Below are 15,041 nucleotides of genomic sequence, written 5' to 3' on the forward strand. Positions count from 1 at the left end.
CATTTTCTATTGATCACATGCCGAGCATCATTGCAGGTGTAGCTAGTTCAGTCTTGATTGGTTGAACGGCCTCTAAAGATCCTTGGTGGGATTCATAGTTTGTACATATGCAGAAGATTATACAGGTAATGTCATTCACTGCAAACAAGGCTTCTCTTCTTAATTACTTCAAATGAGTGTCATCTCATCAAGAATCTCTCTATATGGAATCAAGTTCAACAAAAAAGAAAAACTATGACCATGCTAACTGCTACCAGTTGCATACCCAGTGTAATCCTATATTTTTGGAACATAGATCCAACTGCCCCATTTGTGTGCATGTGTGTTATTTTTTGTAATTAATAATTTTCCTATGCAGTGCTATATGGATATAATAGAATGGCTTACAGAGCTTTGCTGACTGAACCTAAGAGATAAATGTTTAAATCAAATGTTTTAGCACATATAGGGGTTCCATTATAGCTAATATATTTATTACGTTCAAACTGCAACGACCAACTAAACATGAACAGTCTCAAATCCTGAATCTAGTCTTCGCTGGTGTTTATTACACAAAGAGCTATACATCAGTAGTTCACAATATTCTAAGTGGTTGGGGACTGGTTAGCTACCAGTTGAAGTTGCCTGCCAGATGAATCTTGGCTCGGAGGTCCAGTTGACACATTCAAGGGCCCCCGTGTCCGGATTTATCCATTCCTCTACTAGATTATTAAGATCATCTCTAAACACTTTAAAAACACGTCCTTCAGTGTGTGTAGCCATGAGCCATGCTGTAAATCTGGCAGCTGTGTAGATGCACTGTCCATACAGAGATGCTGCAGGTCCCCAGCAGACAGCAGACATCATCACAATGACGCAAATTAATTAAACAATTGACCTCCTTCATTCAGCAGCATATACAGCAGCTGGTACACAGAGCACACAGCAGTAACTCAGAACTTTTCTTTTGACTGCGAGTCACTGCAGAGGTTTGTGCTGCACTCAGAAAGGTTGTATCACAATGTCATGTCACAATCACAAGTGCCTGATGAGAAGTGACATGTTTGTATCCCACTCCCTGTCTCATCTGAACGCTATCGTCTGTTAGACATTTAACTGCACAGCAGAAACTGTTTTGCAAAAGCATTATTGTTGCAGACGTCTGGTTTACTTCATCAGCCAACAATCATTTATCCCAGATGTGAAAACTTGTCCAAAAAAAATGGGGGCACAGCGGCTTAGTAAATGAATTTCTTTTTTTAAATATGAATTCCCAGATTTCTGTTCTGTGCCTATTTATGTATGTCCTTGAACCCTGATGTCAGTAATACACAGAGGACCCAGTTCTAATACCTAGCTGTGAAAAACTGAAATTAAAACTGTGTATAAGAACCAATACATATACTTTTTTTTTTTCTCTACCAAATTTGAAAATGGTGAATACAGTGCTTGCTGACGGTCCCCGGGAAAAACACTATAAAATATTTGTTTCATGGATTTTTTTTGAAAGCCCTTTTTTTTCCCAACTACTGAAATGTTAACAGAATTGGTCCAATTGACATGCATTATTCTGGCTTCTGATTTCTAACATTTTCCTTAGCTAAGCCTTCAGTGCACCCTCCGGGATCAAAGACATTGCTGTTTTCACTTTAGGTACTGTGAAATTCTATCATTTCTGCTCAAATACGTTATATTCATAATATTTGTACTTGTGTATAATTGTTCCAATTGTGGAATGTGATTTAAAGTCCCAGGTATAACTGTAGCGCTTGCCATATTAAACAGAGAGTAGTACTGCAGATGGCTGAGAGTGTATTACAACACTGTACATTGGAATAAAGCCTCTTCACATTGGGTGATGTGGCAGAAAGGGAAAAAAAAATCTGGCAGCATATTTGTGAACACGTGCAGTTCATCAGCAGTACCCTGTGCAACTTGGTCAGCTGCCACAAGAAGTGGCAAGATCAGGGAAGAGCAGTAAAAAACAAAAAAAAAATAAGAGATGTCAACCCTCCACCACACTGCAGTTGGGCATTAACCCTAGGGGTCACAGGGAAGACCAAAGGGCTTATTTACGGCACCACATATTCACATTTCAGCACAGCCACTTTCTCACAAATCATTCAATTAGCATTTTTGCAGTTTCAACCCATTACCCAGCCAACAGAAAAGTCAAACAATGATTTAGTTTAACTTCCTGTTTTTTGAACAATAAATGGCACTTAAGTTCACTTCTGCCATCGCTATCATCACTTGTCAAGAGCATTAATTGGTAAGCCATCATGGTTGTGTCAATGTCTATTGTGTCTAATCATAGCAATACCAATTGTTACCGCATTGGAACAGGAATATTGGACCCTGTCCGACATCATTGAAAAGGCATCAGTCACAGGTCCCTAGTCGTTTTTTCTCTAGAAAAAGATGAGAAAAACTGAGAGGGCCGAGAGAAACCGGAAAATAAAAACTGAAGTGGATCTGAGCAATACGTACAGTCACTTCACCACAGACACAACACAGACACAAACAAACAAGACAGCTGCTTCCGCATCCAGCGCTCAAAGAAAATCACAGACATTTACCAAGCTTTTTGAGAGGTTATAGTAATAAAACAATTACTTGGTTTTTTCTTTAAATACATTAACAACTCATGTTTTAGTCTTTTAGTATTTTTTCATCTTTTTCATTTTAGTTTTATTCTTTTTCATTTAATCTTATGTGTCTACTGTTGACAGTTTCTTTTTCACGTGGATTACTGTCTTCACTAGGACAGCTGGTGCTGTACAAGTACTCTGGAGTTTCATCCCCAAATATATTGAAGTAAATGGGTAGAATGTCACTCATTTTGTGGCAGTGATTTTACGTACCTCCATACCTTAAAAATAATAATTTTTAAAATATTTCAACACGCATGTGCCTAAAAATTGTCACAACTGTGCAGTATAATCTTAGACCATCAGTTATGACCATCTGTACACAGTACAAATTGGTTAGTCTCCAACAAAAAAGTTCGGCTTATTTATTATAATATATATATATATTATATATATATATATATATATATATATATATATATATATAAACAATTAATAAACCATTACCTAACAGTACACATTAAGTAGTAATCCGTACATAATATACAGGGATGGGACTTTTAAACTTTTAAATGCATAAACTCTAAAGTGGCTAAACGTTTAATAATATGCTAGATGTATAACCGGTCACATGGCACATGTCACCAAACGCATAGTGCAATGCAACATTTCTTCTTGTTTGTGGTTGTAAATCTGCTTCCAGCATTGCAAACATTTGAAAGACAGAATTTCGGTCAAATCAATCGACTTTCCCTCCATCTGAAAATCCTTCTGTCAAGTGCGGTGCCATTAACTCTTTTTTTGTTTTGTTTTTTGACTTAAGGGACCTCAATGGGACACTTAAGTATTTTCACTTAATTGTCCCCTTAAGTCGTTTTGTGCAACGGATAACTGACTTAAGGAAAATACTTTACAGGTCTGTAGTTTTCAAATGTTTATGAACCACTTAAAATTTAAACCCGAAAGAAACTTTAATTTTATTTTTTTGCTGTAACTCACTTGAATATGGTTCAACTGCCATTATACCCTTATTTTAATTACCTTTTTTTTTTATCACAATGAAGCCAAGGCGGTAGGAAATACTTTTTCTACATTGTATTACAGTGTTTATTATCATTACTTGTCCATCTTATAATAAAGTTTATGTTTTTTCAGTTCATCCATAAATGCAACACAGCACCTCAGGAACGATATTTCAGAGTTTAGCTCATTTTGCACTGCGTGCTATTAAAACTGAACAAAATGGTCCCATGGCGTAGCGATAAAAGCCCATGCTTTCAGGCTGGATTGCAATATTCCAAGGTATTCCAAGGTAAGGATTGGTATTCACATGATCAATGGCTTTAAAGAATAATATGGAATCATCTTAATGTAGATGCAGTAATAAAATTCTAACTCTATGGAGGTTCCCTCCAGAAATGTGTAAGATCTGTGAAAGAGTCATTAGTAGTCATAGTACCAATCTAGCATGCTATACATCTGCAGTGTTACAGCAATATTTTACATTATTTTCTTAATAGTACCCATGCTAGTGTAGCTAGCATATGGGCCTGTAACAAACAGGTTGACCATGGTACAAAAGAGGTGTGTGTACGTGCATGCACCTTCAACAATAAAGGCACGCATTCAGTAGAACAGCAACAGGTAAATAGGGAGCTTTCTACTTTTAGAAACAATTCAAGTATTTAAACCAGGGCTTCCTGGGCCTCCTGCTCTCATGTCTCTGATATACTCACTGTCCCGCCCTCGGGGTCCCTAACGTAGCCGTAGCCGATGGTCTTGTCAATGGCAAATCCAAAGTCTGCTCTACGCAGGTGACCTACTGGCTGTCCATTCCTGAAGATGGCCTCTAGTCCAAACATAGGCACTTTCCTGGAAAGCAAAACAAAAAAACTACTTACATTTTATGGACATGACATTTACAGTACAGTAAACTTTCAACATTAGGAGTAAATTGGAGCAACAGGGCAGTATGTGTCTCTTGTGTGTTTTGCACCTGAGTTTCATAGTCTTGTGATACAGGAATTATTTGCAGAACTTCACCCCTGTAGAAATGATTCAGCTCTGGGGAATTTTTGACAGAGGCGCTGTGTTACCTTTTAAATGTAATAGAGCTGAACTGACAAAAACAAAAAAATACTTTTTAATATATTTTGTTGTGAATACTTTGACATTTGGTGCCAGTAACTGATTATTTTACATATAAATATCCCCAGACAGACAATAAAGACACATCTGTGTCCACAGAAAGGTTATTCTCAGGATGTCTGTTACACCCGGGTCATTTCACCTCAGCAGTAGCTTCTGGGTCAAAGCATGTTATTGGCATGTCAGATCAGTAAGAGAAGCAGCTGACTGGTTAACAGACAGGAAGGAAAGCCGTGAAAGGGATGGGGACAATTTCAACCTGCAGGTGAAATGGCCCAGGAAGTGCAAGACAATCTGAAAGCATGTCTTCTCAAAACAGACTTCTTTAACCTGTTTCATGTTTTAAAACTAAATGCTAAAACATGTGTTTCTTTCAAAACTGCACACCTGAGACCTATACAGTGAAATGATATGCATGGTGGGAAGACTTATGGAACTACTGTATACTGTGAACTACAATTATTTTAAGGGATTGTACTTTAAATCCTGCAGACAATGCCCAATGCCTGCTAAGCCTGGCCCTTGACGGTGCCTGACTGTGTTCCATTACCACACTCAACTCATCGATGGTGAAGCAGACAAGGCGGTGCCGCAGTCCTTGTGCCTTCTGTGCCTCCAGAGCCTCCCGTCCCAGGAAGGGAGTGCTCCCTTTCAGCTTGCAGGTGAAGGCAAGGCCAGCCTGCAGCGGGGAATCGTCAGGGCGTAGATCAGCGTGCCAGTGTCGGTACCCTGGGAGTGGAGAATGGAGAATGGAGAATGGAATGGAGTGGAGAAACTGCTGGCGAGTTCAATCACAAGGTTTCTATTTCCTGAACAGCACATGTATTTACTTTCATGTATTACCTAAATCTTAAACAGTTAAATTAAATATAACTTACATTCAATTGTAGGAAATGCAACTAATACCTCCATGCTGTATTTTTATTTAAAAAAAAACAAAAAAACACTACCTTGACATACATTCTGTAGTAAATACACATATTATTAAATAAAGGAAAACATTTCAGAAAGTCTAAACATTTTTTTATTCTGCTGCTGTTTCTCACAAGATGTGCTCACCGACTATTATAACGAATGTGTCCATGAAGCTCAGATCATACACTTATGAATACATAATAGCATACAATACACTTACTGGCTCAACACAGCCATAATACTGTTTAAAGTGGGAATCCAGGGTTCAGGCAGTAAATATTTCATGCATGTTTTTTGGGGGTTTTTTTCCAACAAGGTAGACAAGACATTAAATGGAACAGAAGCGAGTAGTGCTATAAATAGTTTTATTGAGAGTAGCCTGCCTAAACAAGCCTAAATGAGTGGATCTATACTTCAGTGGTTCAGTTTTTTTTTAACTAATAGGTGTTTAACTTCTTGATGTCACGGTGTGGCTGTTTTGTGCTTGCTGCGATTCTTTTAATATTTTGATGTGCTGGCGCTGCGCTGATCTTTGCTGAGTTGAGACTGTGTGCCCGGGTTGACCCAGTAGTGTTCACGCTGGTGTTTGTGCAATGCCCACCCTTTAATCTCGCACTGACTCAGAGATGCTTTAAAGTAGAGTGCTGGGAAAGTTTTGCTGGATGTGCATAATAACAAGGTCTCTGGTAGAAAACACTGACAAATTATGACAATACCTAATTGTTAAGAAAAATGCTGCTTTCTGAGCACAGTCCCATACTGTGACATAAGCACAGTAACATGACCCTTCACTCGCTGTCAGCCCCTAGCCAAGATCTGGAACTGTGTGACTGCAATTCAAACCAAAGGTCTTGATCACCTTGTATCAACCCTTGACTGCTTTTAATAGGTGAGGAATTGGAGTACGTAAGCATTTGTGAACTAAAACAAAAAGATACATAACCAGACCAGAAGAAATACTATCGTTCCACTGGATTGGTTATCGATTCACAGATCGGCTCACACTATGCTCAGCTAGGCAGCTCTTTTCTGCAGTCATAAAGCCTGATGCACACTCAAACCAACTCTACAATATGCTTCAGTTTCGTGGCAACTTTAAAATGGAGCTGGGAACTTGTACGGGTTTGACAACAGACTCACTTGGTCAAACTGGTATCTTCTTAACCCAGTTTTTGGCAACTAAAGGACAATACTGGATATACAGAGGTCTGATTGCAACTGTGTTGCAGATGTGTACAGTAACTTCAAAACCAATGTCTATGATTATTAAGAAAAGAAAGATTCGCGTTTCAGACTTTTATGAAAATACCTGAGAAATTGCACTAAATTGACTGCTGTGTAAAATGTAGAGGGCATACAGGAGCCAGTGGTCTATTTGACACAGGATGCCTTTAGTATATCTTGGTTATAAAACATTATAAACTACTGGCCAGATCTTGTAATAGTTTGTTTCCAGCATGCCTGTGGCTTTTTGTGTGGGTTCAGCAAGAGGGAGCAGGGTCTACAGAGAAATGAAGGTGATGTGCTGCTAACTTAGACTGACTGCTGTGATACTTTCAGCTCATATTTATTTTTGTAACTCAATTTTTCATGATGATTTAGAAAAAAAATACAATATATATTTAAAATAGATTAGAGCATGCACTACAGTATACATGCACTACCGTACTTTGGTGTCTTAGATACTGATGTTAACCTGGCATCCACCTTTTTCAATGCTGAGGGAGTCGATAGCTCTGTAGCCGGCGTTGCATATCCCATGCTTGGCCCCGGCCTCCATCACTGCTTGATACACAGGAACACAGGCCTCTCTAGGTGTGTGCAGCTCCCAGCCCATCTCACCCACGAAGGACAGACGCATGGCGCGAACCTGAAACAAGCAGGCAGTTACAGCAGAGCTACAGTGCATATCCACTGTCTGCTGTTACTAAGCTCGGCGCAGGTTCACAGATATATTATGTCATGATACCATGTTGATTAACGCTGTGATTTAATCCATTTCTACTGATTGTTGCCATATGGCTATACCCTGTGGTGCCCACACTAATTCAATTTATATTGAACTGGTGTTGCTGACTTGTGAATACAATCAACAATCAGTTTGTATTTTGTATACTGACAAGCAGTAAGCAGTTTGAAGAACTTATTGGAGCATGTACTCAGTGGGGCCAGAGGGATCAGTGACGGACCCCTGATTTTTTAACTACATAAATGAACTCAACAGGGGGCTAATGGGCAAGCCTGTAAAATTACAGCTCATTGATGCAGAATTAAAGATCACATTCATTAATAACATCAACCACTCTGCGTTTTATGGTGGGAGATAAAAAACATTTCCACTGGCAGCAGCAGTCTCCTAAACCATCAAAAATTACATTTTTGTTTTATAATTAACTGCTGTAATAAACCCATCAATAAATCACATTTACAATGGTCAAACATTAACTAAAAAAATAATAATCTTGGCCAGATGTAACTTGTAATATTCTGCAAGCCAAAGGCAGCCAAAAAAACAAAGGGCTTGGCTGCTGGCAGCATGTCTTATTAAAGCACTGTGACAGAGAGCGAACAAATCCAAGTCAACAATCTCCCTCCTGACCTGTAAGGGCGCTGTGTAACAGGAACAGTGTGCATGGTTTGGCAGTTCATTCCTGGGTCAGTTGGAAGCTGGCCATCCAGGAAGGGGCGGAGCCACTATACTAGAAGTCATCGCCTTAATACGGTAGGCAATGTGTCAGTCACGGATTGGAAGATATGGGGGGGGGGGGGGGGATTTGGTTGAGCTATCAGTTCCTTTGTTATGGTTGCGAGAGAACCGCTGAAGGAAAGTAAAAAGTACTGTGACTGTTTAGTGTTTGTTTGTTTTATCGATTCTAATTGTACTTGTTTGTTCTTGTTAAGACCAGCACCAAACCCGGACAACACTTCACCACTTGCACGTTAGCACTCACTCTGGACTTGTGATTGTGTGTTGTGTGTGTGTGTGTGTGTCTTGTGTGTGTTTAATACTGTGTTTATTATTTTGGGACTGTAATCCATGGTTTAACAGTGCAATACATATTACACCCGAGTGCAGAGAAACTGATTGATCGAGCTGATCTCTCACTCCCTGATAAACAGGAGCCTGTGTTTTACGGCCCAGCGTGGGAGTCAGCACAGTGTAATTCTACCTTCTATTGATTTCACATCTTGCATTGCGTGTCTTTGCCCGGCAACAGATGGGGCTGCTCTAATTTATATGGTTTTGTCTTTTCCCTGTAATTCTCCTTATCTTAAATGTGCTGCTCCCACTCGCCCAAGAGTGCCTCCTAGCTGGGAGCTGGTGGAACTGCAACTGCAAACCAGTGACTGCTGCTGGAAAAAATATTCTTTTTTATAATTACTGTAGGGTCCTGAAAAGCTGGAACAACGATTCAGATATGAGAGTAGATTGTTATTTATTGAACATAGCAGAGCTCTGGAGAGACAATCATACACGACCAATGGAGTAGTAAATTGCTCTATGGTTATGTTCTTAAGGGCCTGCTTTATACATTTTGTTGGTACCAATCAGTGGTAACTATGCAGTAAGAAATATATGTTTCACCAATCAACATTCAGCACGCAGTTATGTTAGTAAATTTGCAATAACACCATTAGCATATTAACAGTTTGCATAAGTAACCTTGAACATTCTCCACAGGGGTTGCATCACTCAGTGTCGGCACTTCATCTATTTACTTTCGTCTATTGAAGTTTTGCACACATTCCACACTTTGTAACCTTCCATTGTTCTTGCACTCTTTATAAAGTCAAATACAAGTCAATTGCTGGCATTTTTCGATCCTCTGTTCTTAGTCTCTTCATTGCACATGTGCAGTGTGTCAGAAAAGCAAATTGGCTCCTACAATTACTACAACCTGTTTAAATCAAACAAATTTCAAGAGGTAATTGTTTTGTCCCTGTGGAAGACATTTCTTGATTTCCTTTCATTCTTTCTTCTTCAAGGAATATAAAAAATGTTAACTGCCATTTGGGCAAGACAAAATATTACGACTATATCTTGATCACTTTTTTTTTAAATTATATGTTTAAAAAAAAAGATTAAAGAAAAAAATGTATTTGAGCTTCTTCAAATTAAGATATGCTTATCCTTCTTTGACCGATGATATGCACACTGGGTGTAGCCATCACTGACCTGGCCCCTGTGGTCCTTCTCAAATCTGCTGTGTGTCACTTAAGCAGCTTTCCACAATAACCCTCAGATATAATTCACAACAGTTTTTATTAATATAATAATTTTAATAAGTAATAACCTAACGTTCAGTTTCAAGTATGAAATGTAGCCATTACCACAGGGGTAAATGTACCAAAGCCATCATAAGGGCAATACTGCAGAAGGACTAGAATGCTACAAGGCTAAGCCGAGAGGCTGCCCTGTTCATTAACACATGCAAACCCAGTAACAAAGAGCTAGGGCTAAAAAACTGAGGGAGAAACTCACCTCTCTGCCTGAGTAAAAAAAAAAAAAAAAAGTGCCTCCTACTTTCTCTTCTGAATGCCCCTTTATCTAATCTCCATTTGTGACCTCTGGTGCTTGTTTCTTTCTTCAGGTCGAAAAAGTCCCCTGGGTCGACAATGTCAATAGAATTTTGAATGATAACATAAGAAAGGTTACAAACGAGAGGAGGCCATTCTGCCCATCTTGCTCGTTTGGTTGTTAGTAGCTTATTGATCCCAGAATCTCATCAAGCAGCTTCTTGAAGGATCCCCGGGTGTCAGCTTCAACACCATTACTGGGGAGCTGATTTCACTCCCACAATTCCCCATGTTGTAAGGGCAGATTGATAAGCCGTCCTTAACCCTTAGCGGTCCATTTATTCAGCGCCTGTCAGGCACTCCAGATCCAATTTATTTTCACACTCGCTGTTTAAAGGTATTTTTTTTCCCCACAGTAAAACAGGTTTAAAAGGGCACTGCATATAAAAAGGCAACTCACGACAGCATCTCCAGCCCCGCACCACCCCTTGTTTACTGTATTTATCACATACGTCTTTATAGACGTGCATATTGATAAATCCTCTCCTGATCACTCAATAATGCGATCCAAGTCATTATTTTATTACTATAACATCTCAAAAAGCTCTGCCAATGTCTGTGATATTCTTTGAGCGCTGGATGTAGAAGCAGCTACCTCCTTTGTTTATGTCCGTGTTATCTCTGTGGTGCAGGGGCTATGAGATACGCCCTTTTTTTCAGCTTCATCCGGCTCCTATCAGTCTCACATGGCCATTGAACGGTTTTCTTGGCTTTTTCCGGACAAAAAAAACGACTAGAGACCTGTGCTTTACATCTTTCGGACAGGGTCCGACATTGGACTGGAAAGGGTAAATAAGCTTTCTTTAGGGGAAAATGTTGATTATGCTGAATGATGTCAGGAAAAGCAACAGAAAGCCATATTAATTGTAAAAAGCTTGTATGACACAATTGTGCCCTTGGCTCCTGCGTGGCCAGCAGTACTGCCTGGACAGTTTTGGTAACACTTTAGTTTAGGTATCTGTTATTACAAACAATTGCAAAAAAAAATAAAAATAAAATAAAAACAATGGCAAAATTGCATAATAACAATTTTGCCTCAGACAAACAATCATCTGCCAGCTGCTTCAGGCTGACCTGGAAGGAGACATGCGGAGAGCACACTGCTTGCCAGTAGCACTAAGGGTACCTGCTGCACTAACATTTTATGCCACTGTCTCCTTTGTTCTGTTTTTTATGTGTTTCAAAAATGCCCTCCGTTTGCTATCTCAGATGCATAGATGCTCTAAAAGGGAATGTTGAATCCTTATTGGTTGTAACCTTACTCCCCCCCCACTGTGCTTTGATTGGCTGGGCGCATGATTCGCTGTTTGATATGCGTTAGCCCATGCATGAGACCAGACTTGTAAATCACGCTTTCGTATGCTATCACGGTGGTTCGCTAACGTTGTCATTTTTGCCCGAGCGGAAGCGGGCATATTTATTAAATATGGCACCACATCTGTTATAACCGTTTATAAACAATAGCAAAGAAATAAATGAAATAAAAAACAATGCCAAAAGTATTTAATAATCCATATTACTTCTAATCATATTCTATAATTGTTAATAGCATAATTAATAAGGTGTTTATAATAACTTGTAACCGATACATAAAGTGTTACACAGTTTTTAACCCTTAAGGTACAAGGGACATACGTGACAAATAAATATGATAACTTTCGAATTTTTGCAACGAGTTGCATGAAACAGGGTTTAAAATGTACTGAGGTTGGATCATCCAGATTGTCAGTTTCCTTGTGATAATTGAGCCACTCTCTAATGCATTTTAGAAGAACCCATTTAAAGAACCGCTGAATTCCTTGTGTACCCTAAGGGGTTAATGCCAGGTACTGCCCTCTTACATTTTAAACGATAGCAGCCGAGCAATATTAGCAACCTGTATTTGTTGTATCTGTTAGGATTATTTTCTTAAGAATGTCACAATGGGGCTAAAATCAATGTAATCTTTTTTGCTGGATTCATTTAAAAAAACAGATGCCACTGGCTGTTACTCTTCTATAGGCATGCTGTCTTGTCTAGCATGGGCTATTTGCCTATTTCAAAATTGATTGTATTTTTTTCTACACAATGCTTTATGCTACATATAAAAACATCCTTTTAAATGGCTAATAAAAATCAGACTGGTTCATAATTAATGTCAAATATGGATAAATGGCAGCTCTAAATCCAGAGACGCAACCCACGGTGCTAAAGGGTTATCAGTGTCCAAACTGTTCCATTATTCAAGAGCAATGCTTCACTTGCTGAAATTATATTGGTTCTAGGTATGAGTATAACCGTGGCGGTTCTAGGTATGAGTAGAGCCACGGCGGTTCTAGGTATGAGTATAACCGAGATGGTTCTAGGTATGAGTATAGCCATGAAGGTTCTAGGTATGAGTATAACCGAGATGGTTCTAGGTATGAGTAGAGCCGCGGTGGTTCTAGGTATGAGTATAACCGAGATGGTTCTAGGTGTTAGTAGAGCCGCAGCGGTTCTAGGTATGAGTAGAACCGTGGTGGTTCTAGGTATGAGTAGAGCCGCGGCATTTCTAGGTATGAGTATTACCGTAATGGTTCTAGTGTTAAATGGTGAAATACAAAGTAAAGGGTTTGTCTGAAAAAAGAGTGCTGCATAAGTCCACTGTAATGTAATTTTAAATGTTCATAAAACACACATTAACCATTAAAGCTGAGGTCTATTTAAAAATAAATAAAAAATAAATAAATACACTGTATCTTAACAGGAAAGCGTAATCAGACTATTTTGTCGGATCCAAAACGAAAAGCGCTTACAATTTATTCAAATTGATGCACAGAGCAACTACCGTACTGCTTGTTCTACACACTTGAAGTGCCAGATTTGCAATGTCAGGCATTACTTGCACATGGTTATTTTTTATTTTAGTTTTTTGCGCATGGTTATTAGAAACGGTAAAAAAAACACAACATTGTTTCTATTAATTGGGCATCTCTATATTCTTTAAGTGAGGGGTTATATAAATACGGATGTCTACAAAACTTCTTCTATTAAAAGTTCCTCGATGGTTACCAGCATACGAACATGCAGCAAAAGCTGACATTTTTCAACATCATTCGACCCCATGTGATTTCAGGTCACAGACGCGTGAGAAAAGGCTGTACGACATTCCAAAAATGACGCACGTCGCAAGAGTGTGGATGACTTAATTGGAGACCTTCAATACCGACCAGAAATGATCATTTTAGGAGATGGAGCGTATCATCCCTCATGCCCAGGGTCCTAAAGCCCTTTATATATATATATAAAGCCATATATATGCCTAATTACTTTCCCTCTGTTTTTTTCTCCCCACAATGTCCAGTTACACAGCAATTGCCCACAACAGCCCAGGAGACCTCAAAGTCAGTGGGGGTCTTCCAACCCCATAACCAAGCCAACTGCTGCTTCTCACAGATTCTGGAGGAAAAGACCTGCCCTTCATGTTGCCTTGAGCTTAACAAATCTTTAACCTGAACAAGGTAACAAGTCCCTGCCCTGTGCATCTTCATCAGATATTGGAACGTGTGCCACTTACTTCGTAGCCAGCTGCCTTCACTATCTTGTGTGTAGAGAAAGGGAATGCCTCATTACTCAGGTCAGTGTCCAGGACCTCCTGTAGCACACAGCGGCTGGAGAGAAAAATAGTCTTTTTAAACTACAGAAAACCATGAAAGCTCAATTGCTTTCCCTTTGTTATGGAAGCTTTTGTTCTTAAGTGTTGTGACAGTAAAACAAAACAAAGAAAACACTGTACCCCGGTACCCCAAATCCCACACGTACTTTGTTTGTTATCACTAAAAAAAGCACAGAATATATTAAGTAGAATTAACACAACATTGGCAGGAACAATCACAGCTAGAAAGATCATACGGAGCATTTGTTAACATGAAAAAACAATTTTCAAAACAGCACAATCTTGGAAAAGCAATTATATGAAGATGTTCTTTCTCTCTCCCTGGGATTTCAGTCTGCATTAGAGAAGATATTTAATATATGTGTGGGCCTCTGTGTTCAATAGAACAGCAATGGAGCAAAGCTGATTTACTGAGCCCTTAAACTCAGGGGTAGATGTAAGGATTGCAGCTGTCTGCAATAGTCGCAAATCAGCTGCAAATGAGTCGGAAGTCTAGTATGAAATATACTAAACAGGCACAATGCTGTTTGCGACTTTTTAGGGAATGCTTTGCGGGAGCAGTTTTTCTTTGCAGTTCAGCCTAGATTAACATTTAATTATGGGTGTTCCTACATAAATTTGCAAAAAAAGGGGTGGAGACAGTGCAAATGTTATAATGAGATGTACTAAAGAAGACAGCAATTGTGATAATAAATTAAAAAAATTAAAATACAGGAATAGTATTCACAGAGACTAAAAGCTTGCTGCTTGACTATTGGCCATATATATTGCCCACACGTTAGAGCATCTAATCAACACATGGAAACTTATACATGACACGTTGGGAGTCCCAGGCTAGCAACCCATTTACCTCGGGTCAGTCTAATGCAATCTAATGCCCAGGGTATAATAGATATATATATATATTTTTAATATTCCATGTGTTTGAGTCTGCCACTTTTTAGATGAAAGTGTGCACTACCTGCTATAAACTTACAGGCAACATTTAAATGGCGGCTGGGCTCTTTCCACTTTGAACCACACCCTTGCACACACACACACGGCTAAGAACTCCAAAACACTGTCTCTATTCCAGTAGGGGGAGGATTCCTATTCTTTCAACTCTACTGTGTGAAGTCATTCTGACTCATGATCACAGATTGCGCAGTGCTATAAATGCCAGATGGCATGCAGATTTCTATAAGTAGAACTGTAGT

The 15,041-nt window shown here is 39.1% G+C and overlaps 1 protein-coding gene across 1 annotated transcript in view; it reads right to left on the reverse strand.

The window, feature by feature from the left end:
• The window catches only part of sardh (sarcosine dehydrogenase), a 65,768-nt gene that overhangs the window by 1,363 nt on the left and 49,364 nt on the right, over positions 1-15,041 (reverse strand). Inside the window, exons 18-21 of the mRNA XM_041234256.1 lie at positions 13,747-13,840; positions 7,341-7,503; positions 5,279-5,447; positions 4,307-4,442 (exon numbers count right to left, since the gene is read on the reverse strand). Of these exons, the coding sequence (XP_041090190.1) occupies positions 4,307-4,442; positions 5,279-5,447; positions 7,341-7,503; positions 13,747-13,840 (562 nt within the window). The remainder of the gene's footprint in view (positions 1-4,306; positions 4,443-5,278; positions 5,448-7,340; positions 7,504-13,746; positions 13,841-15,041) is intronic.

This window comes from Polyodon spathula, chromosome 33 (assembly GCF_017654505.1).
Source record: "Polyodon spathula isolate WHYD16114869_AA chromosome 33, ASM1765450v1, whole genome shotgun sequence".
Taxonomy (NCBI): domain Eukaryota; kingdom Metazoa; phylum Chordata; class Actinopteri; order Acipenseriformes; family Polyodontidae; genus Polyodon; species Polyodon spathula.